This window comes from Halyomorpha halys, unplaced genomic scaffold (assembly GCF_000696795.3).
Source record: "Halyomorpha halys isolate HHAL.00 unplaced genomic scaffold, Hhal_1.1 Scaffold157.1, whole genome shotgun sequence".
Taxonomy (NCBI): domain Eukaryota; kingdom Metazoa; phylum Arthropoda; class Insecta; order Hemiptera; family Pentatomidae; genus Halyomorpha; species Halyomorpha halys.
In genome coordinates, this window is record NW_027114029.1 from 609,917 (window position 1) to 622,205 (window position 12,289).

Genomic DNA, 12,289 nt, shown 5'->3' on the forward strand with positions numbered 1-12,289 from the left:
TTTTTTTTTTTATAAAACTACATCAAAATATATTTTTTTTGAACAGTTTTACATTATTTTAAACATTTTTGTGACATTTCAGCTGGAATTCATTAGGCGTTCTCTGATTACAATCCTTCTCAACCCAGTCACACTACTAAAATAATATTGTATATATATGTATATATAGTTGACCATAAAAATTGATATATAAGAAGATGTTTACAACTATCTTTGTTTCTCTTTTGACCGCAACCCTGACCATCTTCTTGTATATAAAATAATATTGTATCATTCTCTTAGCACTACAAGAAAGTACTTCTTATAAAAAGTTTACTTTTTTTTATTTTTTTCTCATGTTCTGATTTTTTCAGGGCTTTTATGTTTAAAATAATTAATATTATATACAAATTCCTTTTTTAACTGTATAACTGTTAAAAATGATGTAATTTAAAATATAATTTTTTTTTAATTAGACAAAATTTATTATTTTTTTCAAAAAATAAATAGGAAACAAATCCTAAATTACATTGAATTTTTCAAGTCCAGTAAAATACTTGTCACAATTTTCTTTTACAAATAGTTTAAAATAAAAATTTAATTGGTTAACAGTGCCCTCTGTTGGATTAATTGTTCAACTATTCCTGTGTTTAAAAATGATAGTGGTGTCCCTTATTTTGCAGTCAGACATTTGGAGGAAGTGGTTGTCATGATGATAAACATTTCCACCAAATAAAGCCATCAGACATGAAAATAAGTAGAAAAATGAAAAGTTAATTACTGAGTGGATAAAAAAAGAAAGGGCTAGTGACATTATATCAAATCATCCACATCATATGAAAATAAATATCATAAAAATTACATAAGCAAAGTCATAAAAATAGCGGGTTAAACAAATCTCAATATATAAAATAAAAAACAAAAATATATTAACTATTTTTAGATAATTTTTACCCAATAGATCTTATAAGAAAGATTTAGAGCAGAAAAGTGGGAAATTAAAATAGTACAATACAAAACACAGATGTTATCCAACATATAAAGTGCACATATATCAATGAGTCATTACAAAGCATAAATAGAATCTTTAAAAATTATGACGTATCAGAATATAAATTCGGATATAATTCTACAAATAAAAATGGTTAATTATTCAACTGAAAACTGGAGTTTCAAATTTTGCTCGATCTTAATGCTTTCTCTTACTATATATTTCATATACAGATAAGTGAAACTAAAAATGGTGGGTGTAATGTGGTCCATATGATTTCCTTCTTCATTTTGATTGATATATATTAGTTAAAGATATCATTATGGGTACAATTAAAAAAATATGGCGATAAAGTTATCAAGTTTTCATTATTCTTGATGAGGTAAATTAAACTGCAAAAAAAAATGTTCTGGAAGTTCATTTAAATATCTTATCTCATTTTTTCTCTCTTCTGTTCAATATTATGCATTAGATAAAAAAGAATTATAATTGTGATTGATGATTCATTAACGAAAAATTTAATGATCTTTAATGCACAAGAATAATTAGTTCTGAAGTACAATACAGTCATTAAGTTCAACAAATCCATTTGACTGGATGTGGCCACCGTTTAATGTAACAGCCTGTTTACTTTAACAGGGTAAGTAAAAAACTGTGAAGCTGGTAGAAACAAATTTGTTCTATTTTAATGTAATAGTAACAAGAAAAGTAAAAACATTTGAATCAGAATCATTTTTTGTCTTTTCGTGACCATTATCAAGTTCACATGTTGTAACAGCATTCTGTTTTATAAATATTTTCAACCATGCTGTTAGACCATGTTGGACTTACATTAGGACCTATCCTGAGTATCAATAAACTCCTTTTAGGTTATTGTAATTGAAAAAAAAATAAAGGTGCAGACTTTGTACTGTAATCAGCTAGCTCAATATTTATTATCACTCTGTGCCATTTGTTAATTACATAATACCACTCTTATTAAAATTTAATTATTTTCCAATGTATAAATCTAATACCTATATCAATGAATATAATACACATATCTTGTTATTTGCTAATGTTAGGCTTGACTCTTCATTAGTGTGAATGGATTTTTTTTTTTTAAATTGTTAGTATCTTTTTTCTGGATTAAAATGAATATCTATAAATCAGTGTTTGAAAAAAAGCAACTTCTTAATATGAACTTGTAAAGTATTTATTATTTTGTTTCATTGTCAGATTGAAGTTAATTTACAATAAAATTAAAGTACTATTATTTTTATTTTTTAAGTACTACTGGAAAAAAAAGCATTTTTTTTTTTTCGTCAGCTTACAAGTGAAACACATTAAGTCAAAATTTCCTAGTTTTGAGTTATTTGACTTTCCAGTCTAAAATGTTAAAAAGATTAAGCCCCAAAAGAATTTATTAATATCATAAAGATCTGCTTATAAAAAGTAAAATTTCTATTTCCATAACATTAAAAAAAATCTTTTATTACATCAAATATCTCAAATCTAAACTTCAATTTTTAACTTAGTGTATTTTACTACTAAACCAATGCTTTGAATTTTGAGATTTATGTTTTTTTTTTATAATAAATTAATGTTCTTTAAATTAAAGAATTTAATCTGTTTTTATTTGTAAGTAAATTGTAACTATGACGATCTTTTTAACTAATCATTTAATTTTAATAAAATAATATAAATGATTACATTCTAAAGGATAATCAATACATTTATTTCATATCCCTTAGATGTACTAAAACATAAATGAGTACTTGAGAATGATATGAGGTGTACAAAAACATTCAAGTATATGAATTAATAAACATACACATGTTGTTGGCCTGGAAATCTTCAGGCCAAAGGAAGTTTTTTTTTATGTGATAATTATTTGTTTTGTTTTTTTACTAGATTTATAAATCATTTATTTTATTTTATTTTTAAATGTTACATTAATCCAAATACATAATCATCATAATAAACTTGGTTTTCTGGGTACTCATGGACAATGTTGGGCAAAAAGTGACTGCAGTTAGAATTAAGATTACTTTCCAATTAATATAATTTGAATTTGTGGGAAGTAAATTGCAATTTTGATTAGTTACTTTAACTAATTATTGAACCACTGAAACAGTAATAGTAGTGATCCAAAATTACAATTACTAGTTGAACCGGAGCAATCACAATTACTAATTGCAGTCAAATGTTATTGCAATTAATTTTTAACCATCTCTGCTCATATATTATGTATATGGCATAAAAAAAACTATGGGTTGAAGTTGAATCCAGATAAACTCTGAAGTTTTCTTTGTAAATAAAATTAATTAGTTTATTCATTAATCCTCTTGTTTATTAAATCTACTGAACAGAAGATGGTAATAATAAAATACATCAGAAATTAATAAAATTAATTGAGGCGAATGTAATTTTTTGTAGACAATTGAAGGGTGTGTGACTTAAAAAAATTACCAAAAATTTAATTTTGCTCATACATTGATGAAACAAATTTTAAAATTATGTCTCTACAGCAATTTCTTTTCAGATGAGTAGCTAAATATTAAATATTATAAATTGCAGAGTTGGTGGGTTGGGGGCACATTATAATATGAATGTTTTTAGGTATTGTTATGTCAAGTCTTTGGACCATAGAAATAAGGACAGATGATTTGAGTCAATAATACATAATAGCAACATTGAGCATAAGCTATGAAGGTAAGAGTAAAATTCCATATTATAAGCTCAACTGAATAAATAATTTATGAAAATTTAGAAGATTATTGGGCGAGCAAATGTATAGTATGATAGCAAATGTCTAGAATAATAAATTAGAAGATACAATCAAAGTTTCTTATTATCACACAACTTAAATTTCTATACATGAAATGAAGTAGTTACTATCATCTGATTTAAACTTTTGATTGAAAAATGCATTAATCAAAAGTCTTGATCATGTAATGACAAAACTGATTAAAAGTCTGTATCATTTACTCAATTGTAAATGTTTTTAGTTTCATGTTACAAAACAGTTTATAGTCTTCGGATAGCAGTACAAGCCCAATATTGGAATGTTAAGTCCAATTTTTGTTAGATTATTTACACTGCAATAGCAAAACTTCATTTTAATTTTACACCTAATTTATTTAGAAAAAAAATTTACATGTCAAAATTTTTCCTCAAATTAATTAAATATAGGATAAACAATATAATAAATCAAGGGATAAAGTACCTAACTAAAAAGCAAAATTTAACAAAAATATACACCATTAAAATGAGGTGGGATTGTGCAAGATAAGGTGAGAATAGGCCTACATAGAATTCAGCTTATTGCTCTTAAGTGACTTTTTATTAAAAATTCAATTCAACCCTGGCTGTCTGGGAAGGCTTATATGGGTGTCATGATGATGGCACGATTGCCTCAATTATAATGATGGATTCTTAAAACAAATTGAACTTTCTTTATTTCTAAGTCTCAAGGGTGCTTGGGGTAGATATCAGGGTATGATGGGAAAATGGGTTGAAGACACCTTTTTTCTTTTTCTGCATTGAGAATGCATTCTAAGAGGGATATGAGGAATAAGATATTTTGGAAAACTGGGAAATAACCAGGCTAATGGCGACAGGGCTTACCAGGTTTAATTTTAATTTAAGCTTTAATTTGATCATTTTTTAAATAATATAATAATTCCAATTTAAAAGAAAATGAAGTATTAAAACGAAAACCTATCTGTTTGATTTCCGATTAAAGTATAGTTGACTTCCCAGTGGTAATTCCAAGAGCACATTTGATTAGTTTGTTTCTAATTAGATTGGTAATTTCAAACGATAAATTAGACTATTTATATCAATTGGTCTTCTGTTTAGGTTTTATGTAGCCTTCTTAACTCTCAGCCTAAACATACTATTTATATGTATCATCCCAGATCCGGTTTTTTTTTTAATTGCATTTTGAGAGTTACTACTTTATGAACTGCATTAATTCTACCAACACTAAAGTAGAAATAAAGATAAACAGTAGCAGACTCCTACTACTAACTGGTCTTCTAGTAAACTGTAACTTTTAGGATCTGCAGCCACAGCTCATAGCAGTTACAGCCATACCTAGTAACAAGTCTTAAGAGTACGTAATAAGACTTAAACTACAATTGAAGAAGCAATTCTCTCATGTTAATTTCTTGAGAATAACTTAACTTGTGATAACCATATCATGTATTCCAATATTTATTAATGTGTTATTTCATTCAATATAGACTAAATAAGAATTCTCTGATCCACTTAAAGCAAGTCCTTAAAGTGCAGTGACCCTAGATGGCCTATTTACACAAACAAACAACAGAAATTATGGTTCAACTGTAATATTTAATCACAAATGGATAGACCACTTTGAAGGAGATGGCATATTTTAGTTACACAGATATTTCTATCAATATTTCGGTATTAAACAATGTTGTTATTTCAGAAATCTTAGGATCTCTCCTCCTCGCTTACTACCAGTGTATGTAAACGCCTCAGCAGCAGTTTTTCATGCTTAAGGATCTAAGGCACATACCCATAGAACTATAATTCCCCACTTGCCTGAAGGCATATAACCTATACAGTGTTGTTCCCATTCCTGAACCAAGAAAGGCATACATCCTTAGGACTTGCCATCCATTCTGTAATGATCTAAGATTAACACCTTTAGGACTTGTTCCTGCATGTCTTACAAAGTGTGGCCACTATCCTGTGGAGATTCAAGAACGAAGAATACTCTTGAACTCTCTGGGTGTGGATGGTAGGATAACTCCACAACATCCAATCTTCCTGTCAGTTCGCCTCCGGTCCAACTAATCTAACCTTAACCTGAATCACTGTATAAGGTCTTCTGATTCTTTTGCATCTAACTGCCTAAATTGATTCCAGGACTAAAATCGTATACTTCAACAAAACTATAAAGTGATTAGAAAAAATTTCGGTCTCATTAAAATTTTCCTGTACCACCAAACCCTAATATAAGCCAATCATGAATTCAACCTGGAATATTGGTTGAACCACTACTTTGCTGTATGTTGAAAAAGTTTGGATTTGGTCTAATGAACTTTGTTAAAGTATCTGCTCCCACAGAAATGGGAAACAGAGGTTTTTTTTTTTTTGGTTTATTTGTGGATTTGAAATGTTAGTTTTGGTTTAGGTCAAAGTAACAATGATATTTTTTTATTTTAGAGAAATATTTTATTTTAAAAAAAATAATAAATTGAAATTAACTGAGAGTATTCTTGGTTCAAAATAAAAGGGGTGTGTGAACGTGCAATGGTTAAATTCATAGTAACAATACAAGAGAAAAATGAATGGCAAAAGCTCAACCCGCTCAGAGGGGTGAGATTGTTCCTGAAAGAAAAATATTTCCGCCACCCTCAACCACTTTTTCTACTCCAAAATTGAAAGCTGAAATGCATATTTGTCTTTCTGCACTAAATTTGTCTGAATACGTTGAATTATGAAAAAATGGCGGATGAATACGAAACAATCCCAAAAAATTTCACCTCTTTGGACTGTAGTTCCTGATTGTGGCATTCCATCCTATATCTGTGAAATATTGCGGTATCTCAGATAATGAAAGTGCAAATTAAGACAAGGTGCAACCTTAACTTTAAAAATATAAAAATTTATTATTGTTAATATTTGTATTCAATATTATTATATTGACTTAATTAATTTTTTAACATTGAACAGATTTATGAAAACTAATTGGAGATTTCCATTAGTAAAGTAAAATTCATAAAACATTTAGAAAAAACTTCACAAGCTCAGTGTGTTTTTCAACAAAGCATGAAAGTATCTCTATTTACCCCATTTACAATTAAAATCTTTAAGTAGTTAAACTGTTACTTCATCCAGAGTTTCCAACTATTCACGAGGATTCAGGAATGGTTAACATACCAGATGATGAAAATGATTGAGAATTCTGATAACTTTCAAAAGACAATGAGGATGTAACAAAATGAATTTGGAATAATGAATAAATAAGTACCAATGCCTGTGAGTGTTTTTAAATATTACAGGTAGTTCAGATACCATATCGTTGGTTAATGATGAAAGTGATCAAGTGCTTTTAATATTTTTAACATAGTTGATCACTTTAATGACTAAGCTGGAGAAAGTTTATAATGTTTATGAATGTTATATAATGAATATAAAAAAAACATGACATCATACATTCACACATACAAAACAAAAAATACCTCCTTAAATAGATATTAAAAATTTTTGTAATATTGGTTATATTTATATATTTCTTGAATGACTAATAGATAATCTATATTAAAATAAAAATAAATTCAAAAGTATAACCAATTGGGAGAAGAATAAACCATTACTTATATAATGAAACATCTATATTTTAGACATTTAAAAATTTTATAATAAGAACTCTATGAAATCACAGTCTTTTTCAAAAACTTCTTTGGTCACATTTAATTTAAGACAAATATATACTGTCTGGTAACAGTTCCAAGAACTTAGGGGTAGTTTAATGATGATGTTCTTCTTCTTCGAAAACATCCAGGATAGCACTCTGTATTTTACGTTTTAATTTTCTTCTTAGATAATCTGAGTTCAAGCTTCTCAACTCGGAAGCGACATACTTTCCAAAAATTTCATACTGATCTTCCTCCATCCATTGGTTTTCACGTTTATGGCCATTATGTGAATGTTCATTAATTGAAGAGAAGCAAGGAGGGTCCAAATGTGTACTTGAGATGGACTCCGACCTGTGTCGGCAATGGGGAATTCTGATGTCGTTTCTTGCAGGTTGTAACCTTCTTACATCAGGAGACATAAATGCAGAGTTTTCAGAATGATCACTTCTCCTGGTTACTCTTTCAGCATGAGGCTCAATTTTCAAGAGACAAAATGGTTCTGTTCGGCTACAACGTACTTCTGTTCGATTGCTGTGTGGTTCTGGTAAATTAATATGCATCTCTGACCTGTTATTATGTATTTCTGCTCTATTGGTGTGTATCTCTGCTCTGTTATTGTGTATCTCTGTCCTGTTGTTGTGAATCTCTCCTCTGTTACTATGTATATCTGTTCTGTTACTATGTATATCTGTTCTGTTGCTGTGTATTTCTGGTCTGTTGCTATGGATTTCTGATCTATTATGTATTTCTGACCTGTTGTTATGAATATCTGACAGTCCACACTGCACCTCGGTTTTGCCATAGAATGGCTCTAGCCGACTGTAATGGGATTCTGCAGCATTACAACATGCTTCTGCTTTGCAACTAGCATGAGAAGTGTAATGCATCTCCATCTTGCTACAATGAGCTTCAGCTTTACTACTTTGTGGATCTGATTTGTTCGCATGCTCTGTACGACTGCTATGGGCTTCCATTCTTGAATTAATTTCATTGTCAACACTTAGATGCATCTCTTGCTCACATTCTGTAATATCAACTGGTTCCTGTTTAACGTTAACTGTTGATGTTGGCTCAGCAGTTCCTCCACCCAAATTCTCTGTGTTTTCATTGTAGTTAGGATCATTACCAGGCTCACGTACTTCCTAAAATAAAGATAAAAGTTACTTATCAATAAATCATAAAAAAGGCAAAGATGAAGAAAATGTCTAATATATAAATACAAGATGTGATAGATTATAGAAAATAAACATTTTTTTTTTTTTTACTAAGGCTCTATTAGTTTAATACTAACAATGTAAAAGCAAAACAAAATTCACATTATACCAACCAGCTATCAAGAATTCAGATTTTATTTTTTCTAAAATAAAATAAATATCCCTCAGTCAAAGAGGAACAATGGAAAAGAAATAATCATGTTCATTAAAAAGATAATAATAGTAATACATTGTGAGTTAGAATATTATGTTATATTAAACTTTAAAAAATGATGTTGACTTAGGGGGTAATTCCTGAGTCAAGAGTTAATGTTCCATTATGTTTAGCCTAACTTACTCTGGGATGAAAATAATCTGTGCATAAAATAATGAATTAGCAGTTCCTATTTGGTTTATTCAGTTCTGGAGGTTTCCTTACCCAAAGACCCAACTGAGTGTAACAATGAGTAGGTTAATGTAGGCTTAGATAAGATGTTATTCACACCTCAATATTAATCACCATAAGTCAAGTAATATATAATTTTTCATAAACTACTTAAAACTTCAGGAATAAATTACATATAAGGATAACTAATTTAATATAAAAAAATATATAAGTAGTTATAATTAAAAAAAAAAAGAATGAGAATAAAATAACCTCATGCTAAAAGGACTTTATTATAAAAGTGAATTATTATGATTTTCGAAGTGGCTAATAATGTATTTTTTTTTTTTTTTGGGAGAGGGGGAGAGGAACACGCTTCATAGTGTTATTATTTAATTTATTTATACTTAAACTTTTCCAAAATTTGACTCAACATAAAGAGACTACTCCTAACTTAAAGCGATTCAAATCTTCCAAAACATGAAAATCATAACCATCTCGATAAATTTCTTTAAAATATTTCTATCCTTATGTAGAGATCTATATAATTTCAATCTGAAAAAGGCATTTTAGTGTTGCAAAGAGTAACCAGGTGAAGAACTATTCTTTATATTGAAGAACTTTTCTAACAAATATGTTGTTAAATTGAAACATTTTTTTTTTTACCTCTGTTCTCTTATATATTCCAAGCTTTGACTTCCTGAAAACGATGATTTTAACATTAAATACATAAGTTTTACTAATATTTTTAAATAATTGTCATTCTATCTAAATACAGATACTCTCCACATTTTTCTTTTTATGAGGTTAAAATTAAGTTGACACATTGCTGCTAATCACCAATAATTGTAATGGTTATTTTTATAGGGTAATAGTTGATAGTGAGCCAGCATACAAACAATACAATATATTTTTGTTTTATTTATTCTTATAGCTGACATTTTGTTCCGACCATATGGGCGATTATCCTAAGGGTTATGGCACTAGATAATAATGATGATAAAGTAAATTTCACACCAAGTTAATTTAACAAATGTAAGAATGTTTATTTTGGTATAACTTTGCATAATCAGAGGAATTTACTAATTGTTGATACATTAATCCATCCTAACAGGTACTACTTGTGTTACGCATGCTCTTGTATACATGAACAGTTCATAGTAAATAGTTAAATCTTTTTCTTATACTTACCATAATTGAAAATGAAAGAAAATACAGACGATATAGAAAGAAATTCATTTTTTTTTTTTTAAGATAACACCAAAATAATTGCAAAACTGATATTATCACAGTAGAGGATTGTATATCATTACCAAATATTAAGTTATTAATTAAAAACATAACTGTATCTATAAACAGTCCATATTTTCTATGAACTCTAAACTAAAATAAGTTTTCGTATTAGCAGAAGATAGTTGATGGTATGAAGTAGGCTGTAGGAAGATAGTTTAGGTGGCAGTCAATATAGGTACAAAATAGTAAAAGAAAAATATTTGATGTTAACCAATGTTTCTGCTATTTATTGTTATTATAATTTTCTTACTTCTTACTATACCATACCTATGCCACACTTAGTTCACCTGCCGTTCAATTATTGTTTTCTACTATAATTGTTACTATTTCTAATAAGTATTTGTTCTACTATTTATTACTTTAGTTCTATATTTTTACAATTATATCACACATGACTGTACTAATCGTTAATTAGTTTCCTATTTATCTTTATTTATATTTTCTTAACTTAATTTGTCTCTTTCTTTTAAAAATTTTTTACTCACTTTGTATATTTATTCTAATTTTCTTGTCACATCTTACAATGTTTGTATCTTGTTTTCGCTTAGTCCTGCAAAGTGGGCAAAATGGTGGTTACTATTAAATAGTTTTTTGTTTTAACATTTTGTGCTTTTATTGACTGTTACCGGCACTATCTTTCTACATTAAAATCAATTTTTAATCTTTTTGGCCCAATATATATTGTTTCTAACAAATCATTATTTCATTTTGGAATATTCTGTTGCAGAGTAATGTAACATTCTTTTTTGTATCGATCACCTGATACTTTCATCAGGCACCATACTAACTTATTAATTTAGTTTGAGTAATATGGAAAATGGTCCATCTTTCTAAGTGAATTTGTTGATCTGAATACTTGAAATGAACTGGAAGCTCAACACTTCCCTCAGGTAGTCTATTCTAGGATCGAGCAAGTAGCAAACATAAAACTGTTTCTCAAAAGTGGAAGGGGGAGATCTGTATACTTCATAATATAAATATAACTTTCATTGTTTTTGTGAAATTCAATGGTATATTTTTAAGTAGAAATTATTTGTAAGTGCATGAGAATAAGTGTCATTAATATTATAAAGACAACTAAATTTGATTTTTTCCTAAACAAAGTATCTGCTATTAGCCCTCTTATGTATCTCTGATGGCTAGCATTATTGCAACTTTTATAACTAAAGGGAAACTTAAATGATATGCAATGTTATTTCAGGTGAAATTGCTACTTCGCTTGAACAGTGGTACATCAGACAAAGTTTTTTAAAATATTGTGTTTGAGGTATTCCATAGATTGTACCATCGACTAAATTTAATTTGTATCAAGTCTTATAGCTTTAAGTAAGTCTGTAGGAAGACCTCAGTAAAGAAAGTTACTGCAGTGTACTATACTATCTTTGCAATACTTTCGATTCTAAATAAAATCAAAACTTTTTTTTAAATCAGATGTGCTACTATTCAAGCAACGCAGAAATATGTAATTTTTTTTTATTTACAAGATAATGGTTAAATTCCTATGTACACATTTTATTGATTTATGAAGTCCTGTTTCAAGCCCCATCCTTGAAAAATGAATTAAATATTAAACTAAAATAGTTGGTTAAATGGATATTGAATAAAAATGTTTCTAATGATTCATTCCTAAAAGAAGAGGAAAATGTTTATCTTTATTTCCTGACATCAGCACCAGATAAAAACCTCTGCTTCCTATATCGCTTTAGTAATCAGCAGCAGATAATAAAAGAAGTTTGTCCTGAAGTAATTAAGAATTCTGATAAGTTGCAAAAATATTATAGTAAAAAATACATTGGAATAATCCAATTTGGAGGATTTAAAACATTAAATCAATATTAATGTAATTCTCCTTCAATGTATTCTGTATTTGTCATTAAACAAGGCGATGATTATAAAAATCAAAGAACTTTTCAGATTGAAAAAAAAAAGAAATGCAAATAATTAAATGTTCAAACCCTTATATATCACATGTTGATATTGTAATTCAGCATTACAGATGATATCTAAATGTTATTTGTTTATTCTTTAATATTATTTAAAAAAAATTATAATGTTTAGATAAAAAAAAGAA

The 12,289-nt window shown here is 28.2% G+C and overlaps 1 protein-coding gene across 2 annotated transcripts in view; it reads right to left on the bottom strand.

Moving 5' to 3' along the window:
* Window positions 1-7,305: 7,305 nt before the first annotated feature.
* LOC106678721 (uncharacterized) overlaps window positions 7,306-12,289 on the bottom strand; it is an 8,964-nt gene continuing 3,980 nt past the window's right edge. For both annotated transcript variants that reach the window (XM_014417423.3, XM_014417422.3), the window contains exon 2: window positions 7,306-8,489. In XM_014417423.3, coding sequence (XP_014272909.1) covers window positions 7,458-8,489 — 1,032 coding nt within the window. In that variant the 3' untranslated portion in view covers window positions 7,306-7,457. The remainder of the gene's footprint in view (window positions 8,490-12,289) is intronic.